This window comes from Mercenaria mercenaria, chromosome 17, assembly GCF_021730395.1.
Source record: "Mercenaria mercenaria strain notata chromosome 17, MADL_Memer_1, whole genome shotgun sequence".
Classification (NCBI taxonomy): Eukaryota; Metazoa; Mollusca; class Bivalvia; order Venerida; family Veneridae; genus Mercenaria; species Mercenaria mercenaria.
Genome location: NC_069377.1, coordinates 68617777 through 68636110, shown reverse-complemented (window position 1 = coordinate 68636110; position 18334 = coordinate 68617777). Strand labels below are relative to the sequence as shown.

The window sequence follows — 18334 nt, the reverse complement described above, 5'->3', positions numbered from 1 at the left end:
ACATTTTACTTAGTGCAGACCCTTGGGTAGGTGAAATAATTGTTATTGACCTGAATTCAATCCTCTTAATAAGACAACGACAAAGTAACATAAAATATATAGTAATGAAAACAATTATTGTTCTGTTTCATGTAATGAATACTTAAGAACTGTATTATGTACAATGTGTGTTTCACTTGAAGAAATGTAATTGTTTATCCATTTTCATTTCAGTGAGTATGTTATTCCTGAAATTACACAGCAGAAGCGTAACTGTGATTTCATGTCACTTATTGATTGTTGTGTTATCTTTTATAGCAAAACTTGAGAATTACTTTGTCTGACTGTGTAGATTTTTTTCTTTCAGAAAAATCCAAAGATGCGTGCTGGTGCTGGTATGTACAACATGCAGAGTATGCGCAGTAAGATGGGTATGATGAATAACCCTATGGGTCCAATGGGTGGGATGCCAGGAGGACCAGGCCCTATGGGTTTTGGGCCAGGCCCAAATTCATCAAATAGTGTTGCACAGTGGGTACAGCAGCAGAATCAAAACTTACAAGAGCAAGGACTCAGTATGAACGATGGAGATCCCCGAATGATGATGGGGCCGAATAATCCTAATTTCTCACAAATGATGATGGATGAACGAATGTTTGATCCAGATTTTGGAGGCCCTGGTGGCCAAATGAATAATATGAACCTAATGCAAAGTAAAGTTCCGAATGAAAATTTGACTCCTGAACAGTTACAAAGGAGAGAAGAGCATTTGGCTAGTATACGTAAACTTCAACAAATGTTGTTTCCTGAGCAAAGAAGTCAACAAGGTTTTCCCCCTGGGCAGGGGCCTGGGGGTCAAGGTATGATGCCAGGGGATATGGGGGGAAATATGAGTATGTATCAACAAAATCTGATGTCAAAACGTGCAATGATGTCACAACAAAATATGATGGGTTCCCCACATGGAATGATGGAATCTAGACAGGAAATGATGTCACAAGAACAATTTATGATGTCACAGGGTATGTCACAATTTGGCCCTGGGCCTCATCCACAAAACATGCAAAATTTGACTCCGGCACAAAGGGAGTGGATGAGACTCCAGCAAGAATATATTGCGGAAAAGAGGGCACATCAGCAGCAACAACAGAGGCCACCCATGGGCCCGAACGGTCCCCAAATGGGCCCTAACGGCCCGCCAATGGGGCCAGGACAGCCTCCACCATCTTATTACAGTTCGATTGCTCAAAAACAACGTCACGGGTCTGTTGGAATGGGATCTCCTACCTCACCGAACATGAACGGGCCCATGGGCTCCCCTTCTGTGGCTGTCTCAGGTAAGAAATTTAACTTAGTAATATAAGAAGACAGTGACTAGTACAAAGTAAGTGGAGGTATTTCCTGCAGTTTGTCTATAATTACTACTTAGTGCACTTCCCAGTGAGATTTTATGCTCCCCAAAGAAGAAGCATATAGTCGCCACATTTCTTGTCCTGAGTATTTTTCAGCAACCACTGGTTGGAATTTAGCGAAACTTTATAGGAAGCTTCACTATCAAATTGTCTTGGTGTTCCAGTCGGATGATTTTTCACAGAGTTATTGCACTTCAGTTTTTCAACAGCCTGCTATACTACAGCAAAATTCTTGTCCGGAGTATTTCTCACCAACCACTGGTTGGAATTTAGCTGTACCTCATAGGAAGCTTTACTATCAAGAGGAGGTGTGTAATTATCTTCGTATTTCGGTTAGATGGTTTGTTACTGATTTATTGCCCTTTGATTAGTCAATAATAGTAAACTATAGCTCCATCAAAATCAGGAGTATTTCTCAGCAACCACTGCCTGGAATTCAGCAAAAATTGATAGGACGCTTCACTCTCGAGAGGAGGTGTGCATATTTTCTTCATTATCCATTGGAATGATTTTTCAATGAGATATTGCCCTTTGATCATTCAACATCAGTTAACTATATGTGCCCAGTCAGTAAATTCCACTTTGTTCTTTTAATATGCAAATTTTGGGGAGCATCCATTGGTTTCACAGATATTTTCTTGTTTATGTTTGGTGTCACGCTGAGTGCAACCTAGGAAAAAAAAACTAGCAGTAATATCAAAGTAAGAGTCATAGAGTTTTAATGAACAGACCTGCCTAGTTACTTATTATATTGGAGGAATTAAGATTGATGTATTTGTAATGCTTTCACAAACATTTTCCTATAAGTAATACCCTTTGTTTAATGCACTTACTTTGTGAATACGGGGTCTCTGTGGATGAGTGGTCAAGGTCAATTGAGAAATCCATCCAGCTGGCTAACTGGAGGTCGATGATTCTACTGAGGGGCCAGCCCATGCCTGAAATAATGCCTGGAGTCTTGCTCCACCTTAAAAAAGCTGTAAAGTTGCCTGTGACGGTGTGACACAACAACAAAAAATCTTTGTGAATAGCAGATATATTTGCACAACATTTAAAGTGACTCACATATTCAGGCTAAACTGAAGTCTTCTAAACATTTATTTAAACGTGTTTTTTGTAAAAAAAAAAAAATGGCATTTGGCATAAAATTATTGTTATGATTATTATGCCCCTTCGAAGAAGGATGGGTATATTGTTTTGCAGATGTCTGTCGGTCGGTTGGTATGTAGACCAATCGATTTCCGGATGATAACTCAAGAACACTTGGGCTTAGGATCATTGGGAGGTTGGTCATGACCAGCATATAACCTCTATTGATTTTGAGGTCAGTAGGTCAAAGTCAAGATCACAGTGGCCCGGAACACTTAAACCATTGCCGGACAATAACTTGAGAAGGCTTGGGCCTAGGATCACGAAACTTAAAAGGGAGGTTGATCATGACCAGTAGATGAACCCTAATGATTTTGAGATTAGTTGGTCAAAGGTCAAGGTCATCTTGACCCAGAACACTTAAACTGTTTCCAGACAATAACTTGAGACACTTGGACCTAGGATCACAAAACTTAAGTTTGTCATGACCAGCAGATGACCCCTCTTGATTTTGAGGTCAGTAGGTCATACGTCAAGGTCACAATGACCTTGAACAGTTAAAAGGTTTCTGGACGATAACTTGAGAATGCTTGGGCCTAGGTTCATGAAACTTAATAGGGAGATTGACCATGACCAGCAGATGATCCCTACTGATTTTGAGATCAGTAGGTCAAAGGTCAAGATCACATTTTTTGCCAGATATCTAGACAACATTTTGGTCTAAGATCACATTTGATACGGAGGTCACTTACGACTGGTAAATAACCCATAATTATTGTACCCCCCGACAACAAAGTTGTAAGGGGGATATACTGGTTTCAGGTTGTCTGTCTGTCTGTCCGTCTGTCTGTCCATAGACACAATCTTGTGCGCACCAACTCTCCTCATCCCCTTGACACAGTTTAATGAAACTTCACAAAAGTGATCAGTAACAACAGTAGTTGTGCATGATGCATGTTAGGTTCTTTCAGAATTTTTTTTTGCAGAGTTATGGGACTTTGTTTTTTGTTATTATACTATATACAAAGACACAATCTTGTGCGCACCAACTCTTCTCATCCCCTTGACACAATTTAATGAAACTTCACACAAGTGTTCAGTAACAACAGTAGTTGTGCATGGTGCATGTTAGGTTCTTTCAGAAAAAAACAAATTGCAGAGTTACAGGACTTTGATTTTTGTTACTATACTATATACATACAGTCTGCATATGCAATCTTGTGCGCACCAACTCTCCTCATCCCCATGACACAATTTAATGAAATTTCACACAAGTGATCAGTAACAACAGTAGTTGTGCATGGTGCACATTAGGTTCTTTCAGAAATTTTGCAGGGTTACAGGACTTTGATTTTTGTTACTATACTATATACATACAGTCTGCATATGCAATCTTGTGCGCGCATAATCTCCTGAACCCATGCACACAATTTAATGAAACTTCACACAAGTGATCAGTACCAACCCTACTTGTGCATGGTGCATGTTTCGTTCTTTTAGATAAATATTCTGCAGAGTTATGGCATATTGTTTTTTGTTACTATGCTATATACATAGAGTCTTCATACTTACAGTCCACATAATTATGCAGTCTTGTGTGCGTCAAATTGCAATGTACTGTGTCAGTGCATGCGGGGGGGGGGGGTACATTCATCACCTTCAGTGATAGCTCTAGTTGATTTGAGGTCAGTATGCCAAACGTCCAGTGCAGGGCTTCAGAAACAAGGACCCTATTGATTTTGAGGTTCAACTTTGACATTGGCTTACTTCTGTGACAGTCTGACAGGGCCATATTGTGACAGCTCTAGTTAAAGAATACCATTGATATTATACATCATTCTAAAGGTCTACAAGAGTGGTAGTAGATACTTTAAGAGAAAAAATATTTTGCCTATTTTTGAACCAATGATCCAAAAATTAATTTTGATTTTAGTGTTTGTAAATTGCAGCCATGCAGATTGACTCCATTTGTTGCCAGATCAATATGAAACTTTTAGAATGTGATCTGACCTACTGTTGTTGATTTGATGAATCAAACTAGGTTGTAATAAGAATAAGTAAAATCATTTGAGTGTAGTTATACCCCCACAAAATGAAGTGGGGGGGGGGGGGGGGGGGGTATATAGGAGTGAGCTTGGCGGTCGGTCGGTCCGTCAGTTTTCATGGTTTCCGGATGATAACTCTTGAAAGGCTTGACCGATTTAAATAATTTTTGGTACACAGGTACAACATCAGAAAATACAGGTCAAGTTCGAACTTGGGGGCAGTAGGTCAAAGGTCAAGGTCACGGTGACCCTGAACAGTAAAACGGTTTCCGGATGATACCGTAAAAACTTGAATATATCACGCTAGCATGTATATGACGCACCCCCGATCTTGTATCAAAATCTTGGGAAAAATGCTTACATTGGAATATATCACGCACCGAAAAATCAGTCGAAAACGTTTTTTTTTACAAAGTCGAAATCGGCCATTAGCGGCATGCGTAAAAACGATTTCTCGTGAAAATCACAATTGCTGCATAATCGGTTATAGACAACAGTGACAATAACTGACAGACAAATTCTTTCTAAAGTATTTGAGAACTTTCTCAAGCTGTCAACACCTTAGCACTTTAACAGACGTGCGAACAAACTTCTCATAATTATGGGCACATCACGGCTAATTAGCGTGTTTGTTTAACAATGTACGAGCTGCTATATTGATCAGTAATAATTTGCTGGAAATAAAGAAATAACAAACGATATGTTTTAATTGCAATTTATTTGAGCATCCTTGAAAGATAATGATTTTAACGATCAAACACCAACAACCCGGAACCGCGAAATTTTGTATTTTGCCTAATTATTAAACTGACACATTATCCGGTGCTCTGGATATGTACGATACTTATTAATTAAATTTACAAATACAAATAATTTAAACTCACAAATTACCGTATATCATCACAGGTTCTGTTCCGTACGTGTTTTTAGACCCGCCCAATAAAACGCTCCTCAAGAGGATATTAGAAAAGCACGGCCCAAAATGTAAACACATGACAGTTGACAAAACTGTCCGATTTTCGCCGATATTTTCGGGTTTTCAAGCTGGAAAAAAATGTTTGAAGCTCTACCTTGGTATATATTACGCATCCCTTTAAGAAAATGAAAAAAATCGTAAAAAAACTGCGTCATATATTCAAGTTTTTACGGTAACTCATGAAGGCTTGACCGATTTAAATAATTTTTGGTACATAGGTGTAACATCATAAAATACAGGTCAAGTTCGACGTTGAGGTCTGTAGGTCAAAGGTCAAGGTCACAGTGACTCGGAACAGTTAAATGGTTTCCGGATGATAACTTGAGAACGCTTGGGCCTAGGATCATAAATTTTAGTACACAGGTGTAACATTATGAAATACAGGTCAAGTTCTATTTTGAGGTCAGTAGGTCAACAGTCAAGGTCACAGTGACTTGGAATAGTTAAACGGTTTCCAGATGATAACTTTAGAACGCTTGGGTCTAGGATCATAAATTTTTGTACACAGGTGTAACATGATTGAATACAGGTCATGTTCGACTTTGAGGCTAGTAGGTCAAAGGTCAAGGTCACAATAATACGAAACAGTTAAACAGTTTCCGGATGATAATTTGAGAATGCTTGGGCCTAGGATCATGCAAAATTGATAGGGAGGTTGGTTAGGACCAGCAGATGACCCCTATTGATTTTGAGGTCAGTAGGTCAAAGGTCAAGGTCACAGTGACTCGGAACATTTAAACTGTTTTCGGACAATAACTTCAGACTGCTTGGGACTAGGATCACGAAACTAAATAGGGAAGTTGGTCATGACCAGCAGATGACCTTTAATGATTTTGAGTTCCAAAGGTCAAAGTTCAGAGTGACTGGAACATTTAAACCTTTTTCGGACAATAACTTGAGAACGCTTGGGCAGAGGACCTTGAAACTTCATAGGGTGGTTGATCATGACCAGCAGATGACTTCTATTGATTTTGAGGTCAGTAGGTCAAAGGTCAAGTAAGTTCAGCTTTGACATTTGCTTAGTTCTGTGACAAGGCCATATTGTGGGGGTATAATTCGTCACTTCTGTGACAACTCTAGTTTTAATTATTGTACTGATCAATGCATCCATTATTGTTTTGTTTATTCAGTGTTATATATATATAATGGCAGTCATTTAACCTTATCTGTGGTCTTGATTTCTGTGCCAATGCTGACTGTTGCTCTGCAAGTAAATGACAACTTCCTAGCATGAATTAGAAAAAGGAAGAGGAGGAATGACTTGAGACACACTGCCATCCTTCAGATTGTCACAAAAAACATTCACTTTCCCCCATGGTTTGAAAATCTGTCAATTCATAGTCTTGTGCTGCATTTTGCATTGTATGCCATTGCCAAAACAAAGTTGTATCTGAGATATTTATGCACTATATATTATTTCAGGTCCAGATCCAAATGATACGTTATCATTTCCTGGTCATCAACGGAAAGGATCATTTTCTGGTATGGACCCTATGGGCCCAATGGGGCCTGGTATGGGCCCAGCAATGGACCCAATGATGCAGCAAGGATCTCCGATGAATCACAACATGGGCGGACACATGCCGCCTTCTCATGGAATGAAAAACTCTCAGGTGTCTTTACAAAGGGCAGGTAATCCAGAACAATTTGTGCCAGAAATGCCACCAGGGGGCCAGGTTTCTGGTTCGAATGCGTCAGCAAACAAACCGCCCCCTAGCTATGCACAGTCTCAGTCAACAAAGAGAAAACGAGATGACATGGAAGAACTGTGTAAAAACTTACAACCTACACCCTCTCCTCAGCATATTAGTTATCTCAACCAGTTTGATGGTCAGGAACTGACGATAACAAAACAAATAAACACAGCATATCGTGATACAAACACTAGTGAGTCCCAGTCAAGCCATTATACTCAAAATAATCAAATGGTGAACTCTCCTTTACATGCACCTGGATCTAATAAAGGCCCTATGTCAAACTCCAGTCAGACTTCCAGTGGACCTTTAGCAAGCCCAGGCCCAATTAATGTTACACAGGGTTCGGGTCAGGGTCCTGGGCCAAGCCCAATGTCTGGAGCAAATATGCGCCTTTCTCATTATGATCCTCAACAACAACAACAACCTCAAAATAGTAGTAGTATCTCAAATTCTCCGACAACGCCAACAGGAAAATCATCATTGTCGAACATCACATCGGCTAGTTTAGCTAACTTAGCGAAAGGTGTAGAAAATTTATCCAATCAGATGCAGCAGCATATGATGCAGGGCGGACCATTTCATAGTATCCAAATGCAGAGTCAGCAACAACAGCAGGTTGGACCCGGCACGCCTCAGCCTCAGCAATCCGTTAGTAATCAACAGACACCGCAGTCGGTGGTTCCGAATACATCGCAGACTTCTCATAGTACTCCTAGTGTGAATAATACTTATGTGAATACCAATCTGTCTATTCAACAAGTTAATATACAAAGTGTAGGTCATGGGGGTGGGGGTAACAATTATAATAGTAGCAGCAGCTCCGCCGCCTCTATGCAAGTGCAACAAATGAACATGGAGCAGACTCAAATGAATATGCAACAAAGTGGCGCCAATATGGGTGGAGCAAATATGACACAAACTGGTAGTATGTCCCAAAGTAATGTGACTCAAACTACAAACATGACCCCTAGCTCTGGAATGCCCTCTAGTGGCAAACCTCAGTCTGGGAATATGAATATGAAAGACAGTAACTACGGAGGCATGGCTATGCCGCCAGGCATGCACAATAATCGATCACCGTTTGCTCAGTCCCAGAATCCTCCACAAGTGCCTACATCGGGAAGGCCGGGCTCCCCTGGGTTTCCCCCTAGCTCAATGGGAAATGCTAATGTACAGATACAGCAGAAAGCTCCAAATACAATTCAGTATCTGCCTGCAAGTCAGTCAAATATGCTTCCAGAGAATAAACCCATGAGCAAACCAGATTTAGACTTTATGACTCATTTTACAGGTCAAGGAGGTAATATGGAAGGCAAAGTGCCAACTTCTAAAATGCAGTATTTTCCAGGTCCAGGGGGTAGTCCATATGGTCCAGGTCCCCCGAATATGGGGCCAGGGCCAGGATCTGCTCCAGGCCAAGGTCCTGGCCCAGGGGGTGATAGTAGAATGGGGCCTTCCATGGGCATGGGTCAAGATCCAAGATTTGGTGGGCAGTCAATGTCAGATCCTAGGATGGACCCTAGAATGGGTCCTATGGCTGGAGATCCCAGAATGGGACCTATGGGTCCAGGTGGTGATCCTCGAATGGCTCGGCATGATGCTAGAATGGGCCCTGGTCCAGAACTGGTTATGGGTGGGGATCCGAGAATGGGTCCTGGAGGCATGGGTCCTATGTCAGATCCCAGGATGGGTCCGAATGCTAGCACAATGATGGGTATGGGTCCAGGGTCTGGTCCTATGAGTTCATTGCGCCCTGGATCAAGGGGTAGTCCTTTCACTGGTCCCATTGGTCCTGCAGTCCAGCAGTCTATGATGATGCGAAGAGGTAGTCCAGATTTGCCTCTCACTGGGGGTAACTTTAGTCCTGACCCAATGAATCCAAATATGACTAGTATGAGTGGCCCAATGTGTGCCCTGTCATCTTTGAGTGGGAATCCAATGACTTCAATGAGCAACATGTCAAATAGTATTATGAATGACCCTATGGGACCTATGAGTGGGGGTCCTCCAGGCAATATGGGACCAAATATGCCATATAATAGTCCCCCATATAGTGGGCCAATGGGTAGCCCAATGATGCCCTCTGGTCCAGGATCCATGTCAATGCAGGGACCAAGAATGCAAGGTCCTGGTATACCAGGTATGTCACGGTCTGGTCCCTATTCAAGACAGCCAAGTCCCGGGATGAGAATGTCAGGGGCTGGTATGGGGCCTGGCCCACTAAGCCCAGGTGCACCTGGTTACTCAAGTGCCCAATTTCAGCAATTTCAACAACAGTTATATTCACAAAGTCGACCCCGTCAGATGTCCCCGATGGAAAGCATGATGGGTAATCCGGGAGGTCCTGGTTATGGCCCGATGGGACCAGCGATGGGGGCTGGCATGATGCCCAATATGCACGGTACTATGTGAAATAAATAAAAGTGTGAAAATAAACGAATATTATTAGTGTGATTGGGCAAAAGAAAAACTAAGCAGAGATGGAAGAATACAAAGTAGGGTCCCAGGTTGCAGAAATGTGAAGTGAATGAAGGGGGACTCTGTGTGTTGGAGGTGATTGTAAAAAGATACCAGTATGTGGCATTGTGTTGAAAACATAGGTTGTGATTGGTTGGAATGTCCGAGATGAGAATACATAGTGGCGAGGGATGCTGGAATAATATAACAATGACATGTGAATCAAAGCCATGAGAAAGTTAAGTGAAAGTTATTAGTGATGGCCTTGAATAAGTGAAAAACTTGTGTTGTTGAAAACAAAATGATATTTTAACGAAAGAGATTTTATTTCTCGTGATTTAATTAGTGCACACCCCATATAATTTACGTGTGAAATAGAAAACAATTTGTGAGCTCAAGTTTATTGAATTTATGTCATTAGAGTCAGTGCTCTATTTAAGATGCCATAATATATACATATATATATATTACACAAGTCCAAAGATTTGTACACAGTCTCTCATTTGAAGCTTTATTTTTATAAGCATTTCATTTATTTATTGTTTCTTTGACCATTCTGTGTTGTTCTTGCTCTTGGTCAATGATTTCTAGGGTCTCAGGATATAAATCTTGAGTTTGAATACCAGTCTGAGAAAAGAAACCTTGTCATTGGTCGATTTCATTACTGTGCTTAGAAAAGACCAATCAGATTGTAGAGTTTTCAGACTGGTCTCCTAACTCATTTTAAATAACTTTAGACCAAAGTCTATTTTCACTTACATATTTGTTTCAGGCCAAAAGTTCTCAAAACTAACACACACAGACTTGAAATTAAGCTTATCTGCAGTGTATTAAAGTTAGATAGGAGGCCAGCTTGGAGAGGGCCAGTCACAAACTCCGCTGTACAGTATAGAGCTGTAAAATGTAAAAGCTTCAGTGGACTGTTCTTGCTAACAGTTTCTGATTTAATATGAATTTTGAAAAACGTGCATATTTTGGTCTCTGAAACAGTTTGAGAAAGATTTAGTGATGTATATTATACAGATCAAAACATGTCTAAAAATGTGTATGAACAGATCAATGGATCATTTTGCTCCACCTAAAAGTTTGAATAGAACAGTTTAATCTACAGTGTAAGAGAGGACTGTTCCATTGTTCAAATTAAATGCGGACAGAAAAATGAGACAAGTGTAGAATCAGTTAAATAAAGCTCAGTGTTCATTTGATATTGTCCGTTGAATTTAAAGAAACAGTAAATTGTTCATTGCAAATAAATGTTATCTTTTCAAGAATATTTTTACCCCACCTTTCATAGTGTGCATTTAAATATGTTGAATACTTCTAATAGTCAACTTTCGCATTGAACTAAATAGCTTTTTCAATATTTTGTAAAATTATTGGACAAGTTATAGTACCTGTAGAAAAGAAAGAAGCAGTGCCTTTTTCTATTTGTGTGTAAATGCTATGGTATAATACCATACTGCCAGTTGATATCTTGTAACAAATTAATTTATTTGGTATTTGATGGAAATTTAATTCTTTTGTTATTGATTTTGTAACAGATGACAAGCTGGTTTTGTGAATAATTATTTAATGTGCAATTTTATGCTTGATCATTATAATTGCTTTGACAGTAGGCAACTGAACTGTTTTGTTTTGTGATGGAAAAATTGTTTTGTTATGTTGCATTGATCCATTTTACTTTTAAGTGTCTATTCATTGACTGTATTTCAACAAATAAACTTTTGTTTTTGTCTTTGATATGCCAAAAACTATGTACATTTTGCTCAAAGTCCTGATTTTCTGGGTATATGTATGCACATTCGAGGTATTCAGACAAATTCAGTTTGTGCTTTTTTCCTTAGTTTGTATGTTTTTTTGGTTTTTTTTTTTTTTTTTTTTTTTCAGATTTGTGTTTTTCACTGTACCATAAACTTGCTATCAGAAATGCCAAATATTGAATTTTAGTATCTTTAAGACATTCTAATTAATTTTGCTCTTTTAGACTTACAGTTGCCTTCATTTAGAATGTGTGACAGAAAATTTAGCTTTCTGTAGATTTGCCAGCATTTTTTACAGACATGTGCATAATGACTATCTTACATAGCATAATCCAAGGGAGGTAATCATAAAATGAAGTATTATAAAATGGCACTTACACACAATGGAAGGGAGGTAAATCTGGATATCTACAAGATTTATTGACTTGTTTTAAGTTAATACCATGGACTTGTATGAATATTCATTATTTGAATAACTTTACACGAATTACTTCTATAGTGTCAGAATATATGTAAATAGCTGCAATTATCATATATGTACATAAAAATTTTGTGTACATGTTAAATATTTCAGTTTGTATACCATTACATTTTTTTCTTCATCACAATCGGTTTTTATTGTTTTTCCCCTGTTCTTTCAATATTTATGATTGGTTGTAATATATTTGAATAATTTTTAGACCATGTAAACATTTTTATACCTAAACAAGATTTCAGCACATTGTGTTACATTTCAAACAACTCTTCATAGGCAAAATTTAATTAATGCATAAGTAAATATATGTATCCTTCAAGTTAATGTTTAAAAGACAAGAAATATACATGAAGTAATATTTATGAGTTAGACATTAAAAGTTCCATTTCTTGCTAGGGATTCATTTTCTGTTGACACACCTTGTTTTACAAAACTGTTCAGTATTTTGAGATAAAAAAAATGTGATAGACGCTTTTGGTATGATTATACAATTCTTTTTTTTTTCTTTTACTTGGAAACAATAATCATGCCTGTCTAACAAAGCAGTCTTGGGGAAATTTATTGAAAAAAACAAACTATTAACAGAGGGTGTAAGGAATATTAATGTTTGTGGTTAAATATGAAAATAAAATAATGATCTTTTAAGGTATTTTATGTATAGTTGTGGCCTTTATTGTGTTTTAAAGTACAGGTGACACAAGTAGAAGTACAGCTATCTCTGATCCCACAATGACTTACTTAACGCAGGAGAAAATAAACCTAATCATTTTCACATTTTGGTAACCATAGTAACAGCCACAGCAGTACTTGCACTTATTAAATTTTGCCTGTGAAAGTGTCATTAAATATGAACAGTGCAATAGGAAAGCAGAGATGTAAAATTCTGGATCTGTCATTTTTGAAATTCTGTATTCATTTTTTAACTGACGCATGCACTCTTCATAAAGAAACAGGATCATTTTAATATTTGTTATGTCACTAGTTCCTACATGCAATAGGTTGTTGAAGTTTAGCAAACTATTTTATTTCAAAACTTAATAAATGCTTTCAAATGTTGATTTCTAGTGATACCATTGGTCAGTTTATTATTTGAGTACTTTGTGGACAAGTAGCTTAGTTTTCTGAATGAGTTTTTGTTGCTGCTGACAGTTGAATGAAGGAATTGTGGTAAACTTGCATGTACATGGCAGTTCACTTCTGTTTTGTGTGAGAAAGTTCCTCTAAACTGCATGCATATGTATCGATCACTACATTATTAATTAGTGCTAATTGGTATAGGTTTTGTTTCCAGAATTGATGATTTGCCGTTAGAAAAATGAGCAGAATGAATCATGTAAGTGAGCACACTGAATATGTTTACTTAATCAGTCACATAGTTGCATACCTGACATGTGAACAGTGATACTAAGGTATCACATGTCCTTTGTGATAATAAGTTAGCTCATGTCTAATCATGTTTTAAGTGAAAGTTTCAAAACATGAATTTAATTTTTTTGTCATATAAAATTGAAGAATGATCTTTATAACATTCTTGAAAAATAGTTTTGTCTAGCAAACTTAACAAACGTTTAAGATAGTGACTGTTGTTAGTAAAGTTTATTATATAGCTGTCAACAACAACCAAGCCCAGTTGGAGGAACAGGAAGTTTCCAGCGTGAAGATTTGAACTGAACCAAATCCGATGCAGTTTTCTTCATTTCTTTTAAGCATTTATTGAGTTTTGAATAAAAATTTGTAACACTACAACAATTCCAGAATTGTCAAGCATTTGTGTGTCATTTATTCTGAAAACTTTATAATACAGCAAGGGAAGCATTCTCTTTGATGGTTTGACTGCTGTAAACTTGAACATACATTTCTCAATTCTTGAAGTATGTATATTATTTTGCGTTCTTGCACACCAGAGATCTACCACAGTTTCTCTGTTGAACTGTGTTAAGTCAGCTTTTATTAGAATGATATTGTTGAAAATTCAACAGTCAGACTCGTGTGCAACAGCCATCTGCCTCCTAGCACCGGTGTAAGTGGAACTTTAATATATAGCTTGATTCATGAGTCTAAATTATGTTGAAGAAGGAAGGTTTTCATTATTACCATTTCAGAACTTGTGTTCTTGTCTGATAGAAAGAAAAGCTTCTAATTTAAAACATACGCTATTTTTGACTGGTTCAATGTTCTACATTTACTTAAAGTCGGAATTTATAGTGTTTATATTGCTAAGTAATAAGTCAGCATGAATCCAGTGTGCTGAGACACATAAACGTATAACTTGCTGTATTTAAGTTGTTAATTATACATGTACATGAATTTTAGCATTTGATAAAACTGTGAGAATTTCAAGGATCATTGTTAATTGACTTTGGTCTTCAGTGCATAAAGTACAACAAACTGCATCAAGGAGAATGATTTCTTTGGGTCTGATAGAGGTATATCCACAGTAAGATGGGAGCCAAAAAAAATGTTTCTGTTCCATTGTTAGATTGGTCACATGATTGCCATGTGATGGTCATGTGACAGTTAAGGAGTACTACAGTTCGTTGTAGATACATTTAGTAGGTTTTGACCTTGAATGCTATAGTATATTTTTGATATGTTTATATGACTGTTTTAAATGTGCACTCATACAAATGTAATATAGTGCACAGTGGCACAAAATTGATACAAAAGGGGAAAAGGGGGGATAACTATGTACACAATGTCGACATCTTTTCATAGATGAATATGTTAGTAAATCATGAAACAAATTTAATGGACTTGCTTTTCCTTTCCCTTTTCTGATGTAACCTTTTCAAACATTGATTCAGAGTGCAGCAAATCACATGCAGTGATCTCCCTTTGTACCACCAGGGGAGGTAATTTCTATAGATGGTTTGAAGCCAGTACGAGTTAAGTACCGGTACCTTAAGAAGTTGAGGAGTTATCATTCATTCTATTTATGATACCGTGCTAAAGGCATAGGGATATTATTTTGGTGTTGTCTGTCCAGCTGTTTGTCCATCCGTCTGAAAGTGAAAATGCTCATTATTCAAAAAGTATTTAAGCCTCCATAATTATTGAATAGCACATTACCATTATATATAGTATTAACCCCCTTGACCCATTAAAAGAAGATTTTTTTTCCCCTCTATTTGTTTGAAAAAAAAAATTAAAATGCTTATAATTCAAAAAGTACTTCAGGTGGAATCACCAGACCTGACAGAATTATAAATTAGCACAATGACCTTTGCTCACTTACTTTATTATCCCTTGAATGAGTAAAAGCAGTTTTTGTTTGAATTGGTAGGGATTTTGACTGTAACTAAGTGACCTATTGATGCTCTTCATGAATTTGTTCACAAATGTACATCACTATAGTGTGGTGGTGCACTAGCAACTTGGTCAGGATCACTTCATTAACGAGAGTTATTGCACTTTAATTATTTTATAATCCATAAATTCCCACATAACAAAGTAATCCATAGATGGAATTTCATGACATTTAATACAAATATAGATCACTACAGGGTGGTGTTGCATGCGTATCATTCATCTGGATCTCAGTAACTGCAGAGTTATTGCCCTTTTGATGTTTTACAGTAACCCATTGATGGATCTTCATGAAACTTTATACATATAGGTTAGAGCTTTTCCAAGGAACCAGCAAACCATTGCACTGTCCTTTTGCACAAAAGTTATCTGGAAACTAAATATCTTCCAAAAGAAAGACAGCCCCCCTCATTCATAAGGGGTGTGGGTAGAAATTTGCTTGTTCTTTTGGAAATTCAGATTACCATAATACCACACAGTATAGCCATGTTCATACTTTTATCCCCATTTCTCAACAAAACATGGCCTGATCAAGTTTGTAAAATATTATTCCATTTCTTTCAACCATCGCCTTTTGTCAAACATGATAAACTAGAGTTACCTGATGTTAATGACAGAAGTTATCCAACTTTAAAAACTAACAAACCAAATAAATCTAAAACATTTGCATTTCCTGATTTTCAGATTTCCCATACAGCACATTTATGGTTCATATTTTTTTGGAGGGGGTGGGGGTGGAAACTGAATTGACAGAATGCACATGAGATATGAACTCCATTTAGACTGAATGTTCCTGAATCCTAGCCCAGCTTCACAACTGGAATAAGTTTATACTCTTTACAAACATTTGGAGAAGACTTCTGCAGAAAGAGGAACTTTCTTAGTCCTCAGCATACATGTATGGGATTTTTCCTTGGTATGTAGGATTGCGCTGTCTTTCATCCATCCATTGTCTTTCTATCTGTCAGTCTGTCCATATTTTCATAACCCCTTTGTAAGAGTTTAAGACAAAGGCTGACTTTCACATGTTAACAATATGAAGATGATGTGCCATGTGCAGAACTCAAACCTGTTTGTCCCACTTCCATGTCAAAGGTTAAAAGGGTCCTGTTTTGTGTTGGCTCCAAATTTTTGCTGGCGTTCAATGGCACAGATATTCAGACCCAGCTCAAAGGGCATACTTAGAGGTCAAAGAGTTCAGGTAATTTTCATTGTCTGGTTAGTAACTTCCATTCTAGATTGATCTTTAAAAAACCTGACACAAACTTTCACCATAAGATGATTTTTCACATAAAAACCCAGATACATAGCTGCAAGATAAACGTTCTCATATAACTCTTAAGAGGTCAGATATTTTAGGTAATTATATCCCAACCAAACTTTGTTTGTTTTTTGTTTTTGGCTATATAGGAATCACTTTGTCCCATCCTGTCTTGTCTTGTCCCAAATGTGTTTCCTTGATTATCTTTACAACCCACACAGATGGATTTGCTTCAAACTTAAGTCATTCCTCTTCATCACCCATATCAAATTACAAAAAGGCATTGACTCCTGCATCATGAATTCTTAATCATAAAAATAAAGTTTTGTTGCACTTTCACTCTGTCTCTATTTTTATGCCCCCGAAGGGAGGCATATTAGTTTTCAACTGTTCGTCCATTCGTTAGTTTGTTCGTTCGTCACAACTTTAACTTTTTGCATGAAGGCACTTTACTCGCCAACCACTGCACCCAGGACCTTCAGACTTCACATGCTGATAGTACTTATTGAGTTCACCACCCCTACTGACTTTGGGGTCAGCAGGTCAAAGGTCAAGGTCACAGAGGCCAACGTTAACTTTTTGCATGAAAGCACTTTACTCGCGAACCACTGCACCCAGGACCTTCAAACTTCACTTGCTGATAGTACTTATTGTGTACACCATCCCTACTGACTTTGGGGTCACCAGGTCAAAGGTCAAGGTCACAGGGGCCAACATTAACTTTTTGCTCGCGAACCACTTCACCCAGGACCTCTAAACTTCACAGGCTGATAGTACTTATTGAGGACACCACCCCTACTGACTTTGGGGTCACCAGGTCAAAGGTCAAGGTCACAGGGGCCAACGTTAACTTTTTGCATGAAGGCACTTTACTCACGAACCACTGCACCCAGGACCTTCAAACTTCACATGCTGATAGTACTTATTGTGTACACCATCCCTACTGACTTTGGGGTCACCAGGTCAAAGGTCAAGGTCACAGAGGCCAACGTTAACTTTTTGCATGAAGGCACTTTGCTCGCGAACCACTTCACACAGGACCTCTAAACTTCACAGGCTGATAGTACTTATTGAGGACACCATCCCTACTGACTTTGGGGTCACCCGGTCAACGGTCAAGGTCACAGGGACCAACATTAACTTTTTGCATGAAGGCACTTTACTCGCGAACCACTTCACCCAGGACCTTTAAACTTCGCATGCTGATAGTACTTAATGAGTACACCACTCCTACTGACTTTGTGGTCACCAGTCAAAGGTCAAGGTCACAGGGGCCGACGTTAACTTTTTGCATGAAGGCACTTTACTCGCGAACCACTTCACCCAGGACCTTTAAATTTCACATGCTGATAGTACTTAATGAGTACACCACCTATACTGACTTTGGGGTCACCAGGTCAAAGGTCACGGTCACAGGGGCCATCGTTAACTTTTTGTATGAAGGCACTTTACTCGCGAACCACTTCACCCAGGACCTTCACACTTGACATGCTGATAGTACTTATTGAGTACACCACCCCTACTGACTTTGGGGTCACCAGGTCAAAGGTCAAGGTGCTGCAGGGGCATTTGTCACCATTAGTGACAGCTCTTGTTACTAAATGGATTTCACTCAAAATAGTTGTTCCAAATGATCCCTCACATAATATTATGCAAGGGCAATAACTTGCATCAATATTTCATGAATCATGCCCCATTTTTACTAAGAATTTCAGAATTTCTGGTTAATTTTGTTTCAGCTGTCATTATATGGTATTAATTAATGAATTTCATGCAAACTTTTTGCTCGCCCACTAAGTCTAATAGGGAGAGTGCAGGTCTTCAGATCACGTGGTGTGAGTTCGATCTCTGGGCGAGGCGTATGTTCTCCATGACGA

The 18334-nt window shown here is 38.3% G+C and overlaps 1 protein-coding gene across 5 annotated transcripts in view; it reads left to right on the top strand.

Annotated features, from left to right (window-relative positions):
* Positions 1–14634, top strand: part of LOC123537191 (collagen alpha-1(III) chain-like) — a 116457-nt gene extending 101823 nt beyond the window's left edge. For all 5 annotated transcript variants that reach the window (XM_053528524.1, XM_053528525.1, XM_053528522.1 and 2 more), the window contains 2 exons: positions 347–1316; positions 6924–14634. In XM_053528524.1, coding sequence (XP_053384499.1) covers positions 347–1316; positions 6924–9610 — 3657 coding nt within the window. In that variant the 3' untranslated portion in view covers positions 9611–14634. The remainder of the gene's footprint in view (positions 1–346; positions 1317–6923) is intronic.
* The last annotated feature ends 3700 nt before the right edge of the window (positions 14635–18334 follow it).